Source organism: Budorcas taxicolor, chromosome 8 (genome assembly GCF_023091745.1).
Source record: "Budorcas taxicolor isolate Tak-1 chromosome 8, Takin1.1, whole genome shotgun sequence".
Lineage (NCBI taxonomy): Eukaryota > Metazoa > Chordata > Mammalia > Artiodactyla > Bovidae > Budorcas > Budorcas taxicolor.
The window spans coordinates 103,312,202-103,330,071 of NC_068917.1; the positions used below are offsets into that span (position 1 = coordinate 103,312,202).

The 17,870-nt window shown below is 39.2% G+C and overlaps 1 protein-coding gene across 1 annotated transcript in view; it reads right to left on the bottom strand.

Moving 5' to 3' along the window:
- The window catches only part of SVEP1 (sushi, von Willebrand factor type A, EGF and pentraxin domain containing 1), a 205,027-nt gene that overhangs the window by 58,828 nt on the left and 128,329 nt on the right, over positions 1 to 17,870 (bottom strand). Inside the window, exons 19-28 of the mRNA XM_052644513.1 lie at positions 17,186 to 17,347; positions 16,354 to 16,445; positions 15,176 to 15,272; positions 13,342 to 13,455; positions 12,392 to 12,505; positions 11,422 to 11,623; positions 7,661 to 7,818; positions 4,561 to 4,762; positions 2,498 to 2,677; positions 2,190 to 2,194 (exon numbers count right to left, since the gene is read on the bottom strand). Coding sequence (XP_052500473.1) covers positions 2,190 to 2,194; positions 2,498 to 2,677; positions 4,561 to 4,762; positions 7,661 to 7,818; positions 11,422 to 11,623; positions 12,392 to 12,505; positions 13,342 to 13,455; positions 15,176 to 15,272; positions 16,354 to 16,445; positions 17,186 to 17,347 — 1,326 coding nt within the window. The remainder of the gene's footprint in view (positions 1 to 2,189; positions 2,195 to 2,497; positions 2,678 to 4,560; positions 4,763 to 7,660; positions 7,819 to 11,421; positions 11,624 to 12,391; positions 12,506 to 13,341; positions 13,456 to 15,175; positions 15,273 to 16,353; positions 16,446 to 17,185; positions 17,348 to 17,870) is intronic.

Here is a 17,870-nt window from a genome sequence, read left to right on the forward strand (position 1 = left end):
CAATGGAGAGACCAGCCCAAGGTAAGAAAGTGGGATGAGAGACAAGTTTAACTTCTTGGATACCGTCCCCCCAGGCAACAGATGGAAGGGGCTGCTTTCCTCTCTCTTGCATCGTTGCTCCCACTGGGTGATTTCTCCCCATCAGTGCAGGTTCAGCTACATTCTGGTGACAGCTCCCACTCTCTGTCACTTCATGTACATCTCTTGTGACTTTCCATCGCTACTAGTCATGGGGTATTTTACTACCACATTTTGGTTCTTTTAACCTTGCCCAGGACAGCATGCTAAGTCATTTCAATTGTGTTCTCTTTGTGACGCTATGAACCACAGCCTGCCAGGCTCCTCGGTCCATAGGATTGGCCAGGCAAGAATACTGGAGTGGGTTGCCGTTTCCTACTCCAAGGGATCTTCCCAACCCAGGAATGGAAACTGCGCCTCTTAACGTCTATCTGCATTGGCAGGCGGGTTCTTTACCACTACCTGGGAAGCCCACATCTTTGAAAACAGTCCTTTCATGAAATTCTTCAGTTATCCTTCTTGTGTGTGTCACTTGTTTCCTGCCAGGAGCCCTCCTGCTTGCAGCTGGTTTCCATGACAGCATCCTGCCCTGGTCCTCCTTGAGCCTTTCTACTCATCCTCAGTCTCCCTTCTCCACCTGCCTCTTAGATTCTGATGCACCCAGCATTCTACCCTGGCTTCCTCTCTTCTTCCTTCACTTACTCTCCCATGTGATCTCTTGTCAATCCATGTCTGTAGAGCCCTCATTCATGATTTCCCAATCTATATCTTTCTCTTATAAAATTAATAACTAAAAATGAATACATACACATGGAAGAATGTTTTTAAAAATTAAGTATAAAGAATTCCTCCTACTCAGGAAAAATCATGTAACAGTTCCATATATTTCTTTCTAGATTATATGTTTTTTAAATTATTTTTTAGTATGTGTGTATGAGAGAGATTTTAAAACACACAGCATAGGATCCTACTACACATGATGTTGGAAGCTTGCTTTTCTTGAACATATTTTCATTTCATGAGTTTTATCATGTGAATGTGCAATAATCCATAATTTTCTTAATTAACTAAGTTAACAACTATTTCTTAATGGATACTGGAGTTGTTTCCAGGCTTGGTACCAAGGTAATGCTGAACTAAATATAGAGATACATAGAGATTTGTTCAGATCACTGATTCTTTCTTTTTGATTAATTCCTGGTAGAGAATTGCTGGTTCCATGCAAAGAGTTTCTCTAAGGCTGTTGATGAATGTTTCTAAATAGCTTCCCAGAAAGTCTGGATCAATTTTCACACCCCCCAGGACTCTATAAGAGCATTCACCATGCTGAATTCTTGACAAACATAACCTATCACTAAAAGACAATTCTGTCATTTTGATATAAAATGGTATCAAATTATGTTTTTAGCTGCATACATTTGTGGGATTAAAATTCATACTCAATATGTCTAAAACCAAATACAGAATCTTCCTCTACCCCTAATTCTTGCTCTAATAATGGTCCTTTCCCAAGAATTTCTATCTCACCTAACACAGTCTTCAATAAATCTGGTCACCCAAACCACAGTCAGTCATTCACTAGGGTCTGTCAAATGGAGTTCTGCAATATAATTCATTCTTATTGCTGTGGTCAGAGAACCATCCCCGTGGGTAGCTACTATTATTGTTCCAATTCTTTTAAGATAGAAACTTTTTTTTTTTACCATAAATGAAATAAATGCTCATTATAAAAATATCAGAAAAGGATCAGGAAGAAATATAAAAGCCACCTGTAATCTCACCACCCAGAGAAGGGAGAGTTAAAAACAACACTTTAAACACAAAAAGAACCCAGCGCTTCACTTCACAGGATAACACCACTTCCTGCAGAAACACTTTTAATGTTTCCTTATTTACTACAGGGAGCCTCCAGCTGTTCCTCCTCACATGACATACGTCACAGAAGAACCTAGATAGAGCAGGCTTACTGCCAGGTACAATGCTGAGAACCCTGGAACACTTAATACTTTTGCATTCCTTCAAAACTCAACTCTCTAAATATTTGTTTAAAAGTATTTTTAGAAGAGAGTTTGAGTTCTATGAGAAAAAGGGCATAAAAGATAGATAACTATTAGCAGTGCTCCAGCTTGTATTTTGAATCTACTTGTTTAGTGTGTATACTGATCACAAACCAAACCTAAAAAAAAAAAGAAAACAAAACAGACAAAACCAACAAACAAAACACCAGCAATTAATCTCCTTCTTGGAAGACAATTTAGTAATCACGCACAGTCAGTTCAGCATGCATCTTGGTAGTCTTATTTTAGATCCCAAAGGCATTTCTTATGCAGAGTCACACGGCTCACCTAGGAAAAGCTTCTAATAATTCACAGTCTGGATAATCAGGAGGTGGTAAATGGGAGAGAGAACTTAGCAAACTTGCCGTTCATCAACGCACCACCGCCTCCATCGAATGGAAGTATATTCTGTTTGCGAAGACGTACCAGGGATGGGTGATCCTATAGAGAGGCCCATGCCACCGTCGGATAACTTCCCATCAATGTAGACTTTCCAGGCTCCACCAGTACTCGTCCAAGTGATGGCAATGTGATGCCAATTACCGTCATTCACAGAAGGACAGTCTGTTATTTTTTCCTTGCCATTTACATAAAGAACCCAGCTGCACAAAGATTCAAGGGAAACAATCATCAGTCATATGTTGTAATCCCTTATGTGGGGCATGTTGCTATCTTTCTTCCTTTTTTGTGGGTAAAGCACTTTGGGTACAACCATTACCTCTTTTTCTCCATTTGAACCATGTTTCATAGAAGCAGATTTGATTACTAATTACCTTTTACTGTACTGTAGCTCACTGAAAACTGGTTTGTGTTTCTTAAACACTGAGGGGTAGGGAAAATGCCTTAGGACAAGCTGAAACAAACTGGCCCAATTTGAGATAATTCACCAACTGTCTCTTCTAGAGAGAACGAGTCAAGAATGGAAGGAATGAGGGTTGCACAAATGTCAGTCTGGTTTCTTTTCTCTAGGATGTATGTTCCTACAACTTGGAACAGACTTCAGAGATGTCCTAGGAAGCCAATCCTACCTCTCTGTTGCCAGAACAGCCACTTGGCAGATGAAATATGTTGATGCAAGGGAAAGAATAATTGGAACTAAACAGAGGTGACCAGCTACAAAAGGGTTCCTACAACCATGTTGCTTAGAGAAATGTCCAAGTTAAGAAGCAGTGGAAAGTGGAGCATCTTCAAAAGCAAATGGAGAAAAAGAAAAGATTAGGGGAAACTGATAAAGAAGAAATCACTGAGTAACTGTATCAGCATCTTCTAAACCCCTATTCAAAGATGTTTATGAAAAGATATTTCTAAAACACGAATTGTTTCCCCACTGTTCTTCCTTCCCAAACTTAAGCAGGCAACAGATTTTCTCTTTCTATACAATCTGTCTCGGGGGAGGATTTTGAAATTTCTTACATTTTGTTTCTGAATGTTCAGTCCACTAAGAAGGACAGGGTTTGAGGATGGAAAGATTTTCACCAGAACAGTGAGAATCTCATGGACTGAGGCAAGGAAAGAGAGCTCAATGTGTTGTCCTTGAGGCCTGCAACCTGTTCAGAGCAAAAGGCCACATGTTTGAGTGAACCTGGGAGGAAAAGGCTGGTGTGCCACAGAATCTTTCTTAATCAAAAGGCATAAACTCTCAGCCTTGCCAAGGACTCCACACGTGGCAAACAGCAGAGGTTCTCAAAGGACCACAGAGGCAGACGTAGTGGACAACTCAGTGATTGGCAGGGTGGACAGATAACCAGTGATCGAAGTCCTGCCTGAGCCTGTGGCTCTTTAGCAAAACTCTGTGGGTTTTAGATGATTCATGAGTATCTAAGACAGGAGAAGCAGTCACTAGAAATGAAAGAAGTCACTAGCAGTGAAAGAAATCAGAGAAACAGCTGAAGCGGACTTTCCTATCAGGCCAGAGGGATGGGGCCCCAAACTGGAACTAATTGACCCAAAAAGACATTAAAAAAAAATGTCATCTTGCACCCTGGAGATTTCAAATGGATTCTTATTCAATACAAGGGTCTTCCAAGGACAAACAGTGCCACGGAAGTCCTCTGACCTTTGGCCACTCTGATATGCAAATAAAGGCGCACTGGTCTGAACAGTCGGTTTGACAGTTCTGCCACTCCCATGGTGTGAGATGTGGGAGGGAAAGCATTTAGCTTCTCATTCATTTCACCTGTTAAGGGGCATCAGTTCCTCAAGTCCTTGTGAAGCTCAAATGAAATAATACATAAGAAAATATCTGGGCTTCCCTGGTGGCTCAGATGGTAATATTTAGCAAACAGCAAAACACAATCCATGTATAAGGTACTACCACCGAAATGCTGCCTTCGTACAGGACCTGTCCAGATGCTCTGTTTGACTACCGTCACCTTGCTGTCCTGTTGGAACACTTGACCCTCCTACTGCTCCATCCCCACCCATGTCAGTTCTAACCCGGTGCCAGGATAAGTCCTAACGTGGCCTTCCTGATGTCTCTGCTTACCCGTTATAATCGGTTAGGAGGAAGGTATTGTCACTGCCATTCTCCAGGGCATAGGAGATCGGCGTCCCATAATTAATGTCGTCAGACGATTTCATCCAGAATGTGCAGGTCACAGCATGGAGGGACGGAAGCACGCCATCCAGCATGACGTAACCATAAATCCCAGAAACTTCAAAATCCAGGTTAAAGCCTGCAGACTGTTCTGCAACAAATAAGAAAAGTATGAGAAGACACACAGATGGCCAAGAGACACATGAAAAGATGCTCAACACCACCAATTATTAGAGAAATGTAAATTGAAACTACCATGAGGTATCACCTCACATGGTCAGGACAGTCATCACTAAAATGTCTACAAATAATAAATGCTGGAGAGGGTGTGGAGAAAAGGGAATCCTCCTCTACTGTTAGGAAGGCAAACTGGTGCAGCTACTATGGAAGACAGTATGGAGGTTTCCTCAAAAACCAGAAAACAGAACCAGCCCAGCAATCGCATTCCTGGGCATATGTCTGAAGAAAACTCTAATTCTAAAAGATATATGTACTTCAATGTTCACAGTGGCACACACACACATACACACAAATGGAATACTCAGGTCAGTTCAGTTCAGTCGCTCAGTCGTGTCTGACTCTTTGCGACCCCATGAATCGCAGCACACCAGGCCTCCCTGTCCATCACCAACTCCCAGAGTGCACTGAGACTCAGGTCCATTGAGTCGGTGATGCCATCCAGCCATCTCATCCTCTGTTGTCCCCTCCTCCTCCTGCCCCCAATCCCTCCCAGCATCGGAGTATTTTCCAAAGAGTCAACCCTTCACATGAGGTGGCCAAAGTACTGGAGTTTTAGCTTTAGCATCATTCCTTCCAAAGAACACCCAGGACTGATCTCCTTTAGAATGGACTGGTTGGATTTCCTTGCAGTCCAAGGGACTCTCAGGAGTCTTCTCCAACACCACAGTTCAAAAGCATCAATTCTTTGGTGCACACCTTTCTTCACAGTCCAACTCTCACATCCATACATGACCATTGGAAAAACCATGGCCTTGACTAGACGGACCTTGGTTGGTAAAGAAATGTCTCTGCTTTTCAATATGCTATCTAGGTTACTCATAACTTTTCTTCCAGGGAGTAAGTGTCTTTTAATTTCACGGCTGCAGTCACCATCTGCAGTGATTTTGGAGCCTCCCAAAATAAAGTCTGACGTTGTTTCCACTGCTTCCCCATCTATTTCCCATGAAGTGATGGGACCAGATGCCATGATCTTTGTTTTCTGAATGTTGAGCTTTAAGCCAACTTTTTCACTCTCCTCTTTCACTTTTACTCAGCCATAAAAAGAATGAAGTGAAGTGAAGTCACTCAGTCGTGTCCAACTCTTTGCGACCCTGTGGACTGTAGCCTACCAGGCTCCTCCATCCATGGGATTCTCCAGGCAAGAATACTGGAGTGGGTTGCCATTTCCTTCTCCAGGGGTCTTCCTGACCCAGGGATCAAAGCCGGGTCTCCTGCATTGCAGGCAGATGCTTTACCCTCTGAGCTACCGGGGAAGCCTGGTAATGACTGAAGTAATGCCATTTGCAGCGACATGGATGGACCTAAAGATTACCACACTAGATGAAGTCAGTCATATGGAAAAAGACAAATATCATGATATCACTTATCTGTAGAATCTTAAAAAAAATGATACAGATGAACTTATTTACAAAACAGAAAGAGACTAACAGATGTAGAAAACAAGCTTATAGTTACCAAAGAGGGTAAAGGGATAAATTAGGAGTTTGGGATTAGGAGATACAGACTACTGTACATAAAATGAACAAGTTTAGCACAGGGTGCTGTATTCAATATCTTGCAATATAGTATAGGAGAAAGAATATGAAAAAGGATATATATACATGTGTATATAAACATATATAACTGAACCACTCTGTGTATACCAGAAACTAACAAAACATTGTAAATCAACTACACTTTAATAAAAAGAAAATATCATGGCACTTGTGAAGCATTTTTCAATTGTCTAAGGTAGTAGCAAGTATGCAATACTATCGTCAAAGAAGCTCATTTCAGTAAATATGATAATCTGAGAAGCAATTTCAAAATTAAATACATATTGCTTATGAAATAAATAACATATTACTTCTTTAGTGTTTTGTATGTCTTTTATTATTTTTTATTGAGATATAACTGATTTACAATATTAAATAAGTTTCAGGTGTACAACACAGTGAGTCACAATTTTAAAGGTTATATTCCATTTATAGCTATTATAAAACACTGGCTGTCTTTCCTATGCTTATCCCTGTAGCCTATTCATTTTATTCATAGTAATTTGTCCCTCTTCTGTCCTTATGCCCATCTTGCCCTCCCATCTTCCCCCTTCCACTAGTACCCACTAGTTTGTTCTCTTTATCTGTGAGTCTGTTTCCTTTTTGTTCAACAAACTGTTTTAAATAAAACCAACAGTGAATATCCAAGACAGGAAAAGCACTGAGCAGTGAAAGGAAGCTTTGAAACAGAATAGCTGGAAGGAGAGGTGGGGCTGGGGAGTCATCCAAGATGAGAGACTAAGCACCTGTGGGCTGATGGGAATAACTCGAGAGAGTGGAGTAACCGACACTGCAGGAGAGAAGGGGGCTGGGGGGGTCCACTGAGACGGCAACACTCCATTCCTGCTCAGGGCCCTGGTTCTTCCCCATTTCAGGAGCCCCAGTCCTGCATATCCCAGTCAACGGAACAAAAGTCCTATAGCTAGAAGACTCCTATGCTCTGAGAAAGCAGATTAGCATTCTCAAACATATCCACGGACTCTGACCTTCTCAATCAAGTGACTTATCCGAGTGTCCTTTCTAAACACGCAGAATGTGAAGAGTTCTGCTAAATTCAATTTTCTCCATTTCACCCTTACATCTCTATGTTCAACCTCCTCCTCTGTGCTACTGGAGATAACACGACCCAGTTTACAGGATGGCTGTGAAAATTAAATAAGTACAAAATGCTTCACATAGTTTTTGGTATATAGATTGTGCTTATAGCAGGTAAAAATTGATGTTGTTCTCACTGTACCTGGTATCGTTCTTAACAACATGAAGCTCACATATACCTGTTTCACACCTGCGGCCTGAAAATCCTGGCTGACATTTACAGCTGTAGGAGTTTAATTCATCCACACAGGTGGCCTGATTTTTACAGGGGTTAGACTGACATTCGTTGATGTTCAGCTCACAGTGTGTCCCTGTGAAGCCTGCTGCACAGTGGCACCTGAAACAATACAAAATGTTGTAACAATTAGAAGAGTTGCAGAAAGGCATCAGAAGCAGTCTCCCATTAACGGCAGCACTGTCTAGAAAGACTCCGGAAAGTTTGGTGCTAATATGAGCTCTCTTGTATGTGGAATCTAAATATACATATGTGTATACACACCCACCCATGCCCACCCACAGCCTACAAAACAGACTGGCAGTTGCCAGAGGCATGGGGTGGAAAAAATGGGTGAATTGTTTTTGTTTTTCCTTTTTTTCAGTTTAACTGAATTTTTTAAAAATCCTGAAATGCTGAAACACATTTTCCACATTAAAATGGTGCTTTAACTCTTACTTTTTAAAGTTCATTCAAATAAACCTATTTAAATGCTTTTGAACTGTGGTGTTGGAGAAGACTCTTGAGAGTCCCTTGGACTGCAAGGAGATCCAACCAGTCCATTCTGAAGGAGATCAGCCCTGGGATATCTTTGGAAGGAATGATGCTAAAACTGAAACTCCAGTACTTTGGCCACTTCATGAGAAGAGTTGACTCATTGGAAAAGACTCTGATGCTGGGAGGGATTGGGGGCAGGAGGAGAAGCGGACGACAGAGGATGAGATGGCTGGATGGCATCACCGACTCGATGGACGTGAGTCTGAGTGATCTCTGGGAGTTGGTGATGGACAGGGAGGCCTGGTGTGCTGCGATTCATGGGGTCGCAAAGAGTCAGACACGACTGAGCGACTGAAATGAACTGAACTGAAGACAACATATACTTGAAATGCTGCAGTGGTAAAAATAGAGTAGAAATTAGTTCTGGTCAAGGTGAAGTATTATTCACACACTGCCATTTTCTCTCACCACGAAGTGCTAGGAAAAATATAAAAAGCTCACATGCTCTTCTAAACACTAACACATGCCATGCCAAGTTGCTTTAGCTTGTTTGACTCTTTGCGACCCCATGGACTGTAGCCTGCCAGACTCCTCTGCCCATGGGATTCTCCAGGCAGGCAAGAATACCGAAGTGGGTTGCCATGCCCTCCTCCAAGGGATCTTCCTGACCCAGGGACTGAACTCGTGTCTCTTATGGTCTTCCTGCATTGGCAGGTGGGGTCTTTACCACTAACACCACCTGGGAATCCCCACATACATTAATTCAATCCTTATAATGATGAAGAATATTATTATTCCCAGTTACGATGAGTAAATCGTGGCTCAGAGAGGTTAATTTGCCCAAGTCCTCTAGATACTAAGTGGTGGTGAAGGACTTCGATCTCAATCAGCATGCCATATAGTCTCTGAGCAATGCAAGAAGCCATTTAAACTCCTCCAAATGGAAAATACATCCGATGATGTCAAATACTGACAAGAGTGTCATGAACCATGTGGGAATGTCAAACAAAGTGGAGGGTTTGCATTTTCAGAGCCCTGTATGTCCACTTGTAGTATGAATTCTGGGAGATGACTGCCAGGTGTTCAAGGACAAATATAACGAATTTCCACAACAGCATCATTCTGCATGTTCATGAAGAAGTGACTGGGAAAATAAACTGTGGTATAATTATCCAATAGAATACTAATTGGCAGTTGAAATGAGCAAACTAGAGGCAAATTACCAACCTTGATAATACAGTATCAAAAGGAAAAACAAAATACAAAAGGATTATATGTATAGTATGATACTACTTATGTAACATGTAAAACTATAATATTTATTGTTTATGAAGTCATATATGTAGTAAAGCAAAATCTGAATGAGAAAGTTATAAACCGACTTCAAGACAGTGGTTACTATTAGGGAAGAAGAGGAATGTGTGTGTGTGCACGCTTACTGGAGGGACTCCAAATCTATCTTCAGAGTTTATTTTTTTTTAAATGAAAGGTATGAACCCAATACAGCAAAAGGCTAAGGATTGATCACTACTGTGGTGAGTGTATGACTTTTATTATTCTTTGTAATTTAATGGCATCACTGACTCGATGGATGCGAGTCTGTGTGAACTCCGGGAGTTGGTGATGGACAGGGAGGTGTGGTGTGCTGCGATTCATGGGGTCGCAAAGAGTCGGATACGACTGAGCGACTGAACTGTACTGAACTGAACTGAACTGTAATTTTCAGTATATCTGAAATATCTTTAATTTAAAAAGATCTGCCCAATAAATGTAGTTAATATTACTACTAGCATGTTTATATGGGGATCTCTTTGATATTGGTAATAATATAAATAAATGGTATTTGGAAGTTTAAAAGAAAATCTCAGTTGGAATTGGTGGGCATCTTTATGGAGTTCTGTGTATTTGATGGTAAACCTACTTTGGCTGAATTTCACTCATGTTTATCTGTCCATGCTTTTTTTTGGAAATACTTAAAAAATACTTGTTTTTTAAAATTTTATTGTAGTTGATTTACAATGTTGTTTTAATTTCTGATGTATATCTGTCCATGTTTGATATCATTATAGTAGTTCAGTATCTTTGTGAAACAGATTCACTTTGGTGGCAATTAGCAATCCTTTTGAAGTGGAGAGTTTGCCTTCTTCACCTTTCCTCTAGTTAGGATTTAGACAAATTTGGTATTGATCAATTGTTCTGGACCCTGGGGAGAGTTTGGAACTCTTGCTGTTCATCTGGAAATGTCTCATCGCCTATGGTTAGGTGCTATATGCCTGAAGATATTAAAAAACCTATGAAAAGTTGATACTACACTGAGATCTTTATTTTCACATTGAGAGTGAAAGTCTCAATGGCAAAACTGGCTCCCTATTTCTTCCAGATATTGTCCTAGCTCTCTTGGGGGATGGTAATGGAAGGGGGCTGGGAAATGTTACAACTGAGGTAGAATTTTTTTTTTAAGCTTTTAACTTTTGAAAACTTGCAGAACCAGTTGCTTACTGAGGACAGTAAAATTCCCTAAAATTCTGCTAGAAAGGCCAGTCTATCTATTTGTACTGCAGAAGCCACAGATCCTGCAAGGGGAACTGAATGGAACAGAGACGACTTGATAGTGATTTAAAAAAAAGTGTTGGTTTTCAAACTGCTTTCTACCGGTACCCTAAGACCTGCCTTAGGAAGCCAGTCTTTCTCCCCCAAAATACCACTATTTTCAACCACAAAAGCTTAAATTTTTTTATTTGTTTATACTCTGATTTCCCTGGAAACAAGGGACACTAAACTAAAAAGAAAGTTTGAAAATCATGGTCATAGAATGGCTCTGTGACGGTAGAACTGCACTATTCCTTCTGATTTTAGTTGGTGGGAAAATGCCAGCTAATATATAAAACATTTAAAACTAGGTTTCTGCATTTGCTTTTGAATAAATGTCCTTCCTTTTATCTTTTATGACTTTCCAAGTATAGAATAGTGGTTTCAAAGTCCGGCTCTGCTTCAGAAACACAGGGGAACTTAAAACATACAGATTGTCTATTACAAAATTATAGACTTTACCCAAGAGGTAGGAAATCAGAATATCAGGTGGTAGTCAGATTCTACCATAGCTTATCCTTGGGCTAGGATTTGGGAAGGGCTGGCCTGGAATTCAAAGTAATATTCTGTAAAGATGGTAGAATGACTGAACAGTTAAGATAACAAAAACAGCAAGACGAGCCAGGCTTAGTCTATTACCTGAAGCTATTGGCACCATCCTTGCAAGTAGCTCCATTTTTGCATGGTTGGCTGAGACACTCATCCATGTTTATGTCACACCGGGTGCCCAAAAATCCAGGTGGGCATTTGCACAAGAACCCCCCAAGCTGATCTTCACAGACTGCGTTATTTAAACATGGGCTTGACTGGCATTCATTGACTTCTGTTTCACAGTGTAGGCCTGGGGATGGATGAGGATGAGAGACAGCTCAAAGGTTAACCCCTTTGGAAAACTGGAATCAAGGTGAGGACTCCTTGGAGGATGCTGCTTCGAAAGGATGAAATGGAGGCTGTAGAGCCACTAGGTGACCAAACAGCTTAGGGACCTATGCTTAAATAAGCTCTAGCTTTTCTAAATCATTTTAGGACTGTGTTTTTGATAATCTGCTCTTTTAATCTTACCTTTTTCTGGAACTAACATTAGCAATGGATGCCTGAGATAATGTTTAAACAAAAAGGAAACTAGCATACATAGTTCAAAATGTTCATCTGTATCTTTGATCTTGCCTCTTTCTGTCACTGATCATTTTCTGTGTTGGACTTATTCTTTACCAGTTATGTATGTGTGTTACACACACATATATTCTATTATTTAGCTTATAATAATATTTTATCATCTCCAGTTACTTCTTGAGTGTTTGTCTTAGCATATAAATTCGTCTTCTCTTTCTGTCTCTACATATACATATATACACAGACATGTATAAGAACGTATTACTTTTTCTGAATTGCTTTAGTCAATTTTCGACCTGATGCTGTCTTACCTCTAAATACTTCAGTGTGAATTTCCTCAAAAATAAGGACTTTGACTTATAAAAACATGGTGCAGTTGTAAAATCATAAAATTAACATTAACTTATATAATGTCACTTATATAACAGTAAATATCATGATTTGTGAGGCTTTACAGAACTCTTTAAGACAGCTAGGAAGAACAGAAACATCTTACCCATGTATCCTTTCACACACGTGCACTGATAACCAGCCAGGCCATCAACGCAGGTTCCTTTATTTAAACAAGGACTGGAGCTGCACTCATTTACATTTTCTTCACAAAGCTGACCTGTAAAGAATCACAGAATATTTGCGCTTGAGAAAACGGAAAGGAATTTAAGACTAACAGTTTCAAGCAAGTTGTTCAGGTGTTAAGAGCAGAGAAATTGGAAATCAAGGCTAATATATTTGTGGAAAAAAAATACGCTCTTTGCCAAATACAATTATTTGCTGAATAATATCCCAGTGCATGTTATGCAGAGGGCTTCCCAGGTGGCGCTAGTGGTAAAGAAGCTGTCTGCCAATGCAGAAGACATAATGAGGTGTGGGTTCGATCCCTTCCCTCTAGGAAGATCCCCTGGAGAAGGGCATGGCAAGCCAGTCCAATATTCTTGTCTGCAGAATCCCATGGACAGAGAAGCCGGGTGGGCTACAGTCTACAGGGTCACAAAGAGTCAGACGCAACTGAAGCGACATAGCATTGAAGGATATCTACCCACCTATCTACCTCACATTTTCTTTATCCATTCATCTCTTGATAGATACCTGTTTCCATATCTTGGTGATTGGCTATTGTGAATTATGCTGCAATGAACATGGAAGTACAGATATCTCTTTAAGAGAGTGATTTCATTTCTTTGAATGGATACCCAGAAGAGGGATTGTTGGATTGTGTGGTAATTCTATTTCCAATTTTTTGAGGAACCTCCATGCTGTTTTCCACCATGGCTGAAGCAATTTACATTCCCACCAAGAGTGCACAATAGTCCTCTTTTCTCCACATCCTCACTAGCACTGTTATCTCTTACCTTTTGATGATAGCCGTTCTAACAGGTGTGAGATGGTAACTCATTATTTTAAAGTTTCAAAGGTTTATATTGTAAGAATGAGACACTCTTTCCTTACCTGTGTAACCAGATGGGCATTCACAAATGAATTCTCCAACTCGATCTTTACAAATTCCATTGTTGTGGCAGGGCAGTGAGCTGCATTCATCAATGTCTATCTCACATTTTAAGCCTAAAATGCAAACACTGAAGGTCAATCAAAGAGAGGATGAACAGAAACAGAACCGTCCTTTAAAGGTAATTATCCCAATAACCTGAATTTATAGGGAGTGGCAGTGATGAAGAAAAAGGCAATATGTTAGGAATTACCATCTAATTAAGTCATTTCATGAAGGTATTACCTCTTTCTAAATAGATTTAAGCTATCCTTACAAGGATACATAAAAGACAGCAAAAGATCCCAAGTCAGAAGTGGAGGGGAAAGAAAGAAATCTGGAAGCACAAAATGGAGCCAGGAATTAGTTTGATTCCAAAGTGAAAAGTAAAAAGTCACATGTACTTGTTACCAAGGCCACTTGGCTGAGGAATGGGGGTGGTGCTAAATCTTGCCAGAGCTCAACTCATATGCCAGGTGTCCTTAGAATAGGGTTTATCTTCTCATAGGGTACACAGAGTCTTTTTCTATGGACTAATTCTGCTGAAATCCATGTTCTTCTACACAAGGAGGTCTCAAAGAATGGTCTCTGGACCTATAGCATCTGCAATCCTCTGGGAATGTGACAGAAATGTCACAGTCTGTGTTTTAGGAAATCCTCCAGATGATTCTAATGAGCATCAAAATTTGAGAATCATTGTCCGATACTATGCTTTTCTCAACCACCTATCATTTATAAAATTCTAGGACAAGATCATTATTTCTTATGAAATGTTGGGACAAAAATTCTTATAAAAATTGAAACATACACACACATACATGTGTGCACATGCTGAAATAAGTGGAATGACAATATTCTGTATTTTGTCTTCCAACTTCTCTTTTGTGGTGAATTCTTTTATCTAAATACCACTTTTCTCATGAAAATACTTCATGCTGGTGACACAAAACTCAAAAAGGAAAAACTGCATTTCTAGAAGAAAACAGGAAATTATTTTAAATGAACTGCAACATTTAATATATAGTTCATTTCTCCTCAAAAAAACATTATCTTTCTGTACTGAACTGGAATTTGAACCAAGCTGCAAGAAAACACAATTCTTACATAATTCCTCCATAATCAAGTTCAAAGCCATACTGTTTTCCTAAGCACAGCTTGCAGAAAGATAGAAATAAACAACACATCATGGCCATAAGCACTTCCATTCGTGTGAAACAAATGAGAGAAACTGGAGTCTGTTTAAAAATGTTTATGCTAGACAATCTGTTCTAGGTTGACTGTCATGCATTTAATTTGTGTTAGAATGCAACCTTGGACATGACCTCTGGAACCGTATTCAAATTTAAATTGTAAGTTATGATGTGATTTTTTCACAGAGAAGATGATTCTTTATTCTTCCTCCAAAATATGAAAGAAAATTGTCATTTGTAAGATCCGTATACTTTTTTCACATATTGGTCTGTCTTGTTCAACCAAATTTTTGTGCATCATTATCTTGAGTTTTTTTTTTAATGTAGATCATTTTTAAAGTCTTTATTAAATTTGTTGTAACAATGCTTCTGTTCTGTGTTTTGTTTTTTTGGCTACAAGTTATGTGAGATCTTTAGCTCCCTGAGCAGGGATCAAACCCATACCCCCTGCATTTTTGAAGGTGAAATCTTAATCACTAGATTGCCAGGGAAGTCCCCAGTCTAATGTATCTTGTGGCATTTATTTTTAAAGTTTCAAAGTTTGAAACTTCAAGTTACAATGATGCAGTATGAAAGATACATGAAAATTTGCATTCCTCTGTGTTACCTGTATATCCGGGCAGACAGAGACACACATAGCCACGGCCCAGTTGTTGGCAGGTTCCACTATTGTGGCAGGGGTTTAAGAAACATTCATGGAAAACCTGTGAAAAGAAAATTTATCAGAGACAAGTTCATTTCAAAGCAATTCTGAATAGGGAGTTAGAGGATTTATAGCATTAGCTGGTTCCTATTTCCAAGTGAGTCCAGCAGGACTGCTACCTGCATAACATTGTCATATATTGGCACAAATGCTATATATCATTCTTGAGTGATGCTCTGCTAAACCCAGGCAGTGTCACTCAGTGCTGGTTGCACGTTAGACTTCATTTAAGGCATTTAAAAAGTTTACTAAGGATAGGTCCCAACCAGACCAGCTAAATCAGGAATCTCTGGAAGTTATATCTGCACATCATTATAAGTTAGCCAGTGGATTCTAATATGTCTCCAGAGGTGACAGTCATGTCTTTAGAGGTTCTATGTCCATTAGGCTCAGTTTCAAAGCTTCACTTACGAAGCTCTTACAAGTGAGACTGTCTGGAAGCAGGAAGTTAAAATAAGAAATATAACTTCATTATCCTCCTTAAAAATACTTAAAGCCTAGGAATTTATTATGACATTGGGCAAGGTGCATTCAGATTAATGGCTGAATCACTCAAAATAATTGGTCTTAACTAGTCTTTAAAAAATAAATGGAGAACCATTATGTTTATGAGTTATGTTTCTTAATTTTTAAAAAAGTCAACTTTTCTCCAATAAATGATTCCCCCCTGCTGTTCCCGCTGGCAAAAAATTTAAATATCTTTCATGGAAGTTGAGTAACTTGTCCTGCTAATCAGAAAAGGCCCTTGGCTAATCCCAACATGCTTACTCAAATGATGGGTTATGCTCATGGTACATGTTAATTATTAGCAAATCAAAAGACTCTCCACATCCACAATTCTCTACACCAGACATCGCAAGGAAAAATTCCAGTTTCTGGTACTTAGGACTTCTAATGGTGCATTCTTGGAAAGTTCCTATTATAAGTCATAAGCAAATGCAATTATTAATTGATAATATTCATGAGCCTTGATTAGTTGAAATTTCAAGTCTGGTAGTTTTCCTCTGTGTGACATGTATCATGAGAAATTGTTTTTCAAGCACTCCATTAGAGAAAATTTTACAAATACAAAGTAGACTTGCCTGACTGCTGACTTCATACTTCTTTTTGACATGTCCAGGAGAAGAAAGAAGCACTGTACTTTCCTCTGCTGCTGAGAAAGTTGAACTAAAGCCTAACAAAGTTAAAGGGAAAATATCTGAGAAACGTATTTGGTGTAGTAGATATTGCCAATTAAGTGCATTCTATTTTTTCCTTTTTCTTTTTTAATTGAAGTATAGCTGTCTTACAATGTTGGGCTAATTTTTGCTGGGAAGCAAAGTGGTTCCGTTTTAAATATATATATATATAAAAGTGAATATATATGTAACTTAACATATTTTTTTATAGATTTGTTTTTCATTCTTTTCCATTATGGTTTATCATAGGATTCTGAACATACAGTCCCATGTGCCATACAACAGGACCTTGCTGTTTATCCATTCTCTATATATTAGCTGATCCCTTCTACTCCCAACTTCCCACTCCATTCCCCCCTCTACCTCCTCCCCTCCCCCTGGGCAACCACAGTTAGTTCTCTATGAACAGACTCTATTCAAATGCCACAGTCAAGATTTTGCCTCTCAGAGTCAGTAAAGCCACATTTATTTTCCTTTAGTTATATAAAAAGACAGAACATAAGAGACAGATGGGACATGTCATTAAATTCTAGACTCTTCGAAATTTGGAGGTTGTGAAGTTCGCCATTCCCAGAGTGAAGAATCTGAGTCACTGTCATCAAAAACCCCTTCAAAGGACAGCTTACATCCAGACACCCAAAGGCACTGAACATAGTAACAGTTGCAATTAAAGTTACTGCAGAGATAAAACTCTCCCATACAGGATAACGTGAGAAATGAAGTAGTATCATCTTACTGGAACAATCTGTGATGGATCTGGCACCCGTGATGGTTGTAGTTCCATAAAACGGACACGATAAACAGAAGGACTTCCCTGGATTGGGTTGGTAGTAGTCTTGAGGACATGGATAACAGGGCATTAACCCAGAACGAGAGAATTCTCCCACTGGACAAGGCACTGCAAAAGAAAGAATATATCATTTGTGCTTATAAAGCAATATACCCTACTTCTGAAAGAAGTGCATTAACCTTTGGTTGTAAGAAAGCTATCACATTGCTGATATTTTCTCTTGCATGTATTTAATACCCAGATCATTAAGTAATACTCAGACCACTTAAGTAAATACTTTGTTGCTTCCTTCCCATCTTTAACAACACACATTAATTTAATAAAAATCAGAATTGGTCATATAATATTGTATTGTGATTTTTTCACTTTATATCACAAGTAAACCATTCCCCAAATCATTAAAGAACACGTTTAATAAATGAAATATATTATATCTCACTGGCAGGCCATAACTGTTCTCGTATTTCCTCTACTACTGAACAATTACAGTTATTTCTGTTTGTTTCTAATAGTTTCTAAAATTATAAACAATGTTGACATGAAATTTTCTATATACATTTTTTTTTAAACTCTGATTATTTCCTTGGGATTACACTTGCCTTTAGTTAAAGCTAAAGATATGAAAATCTAA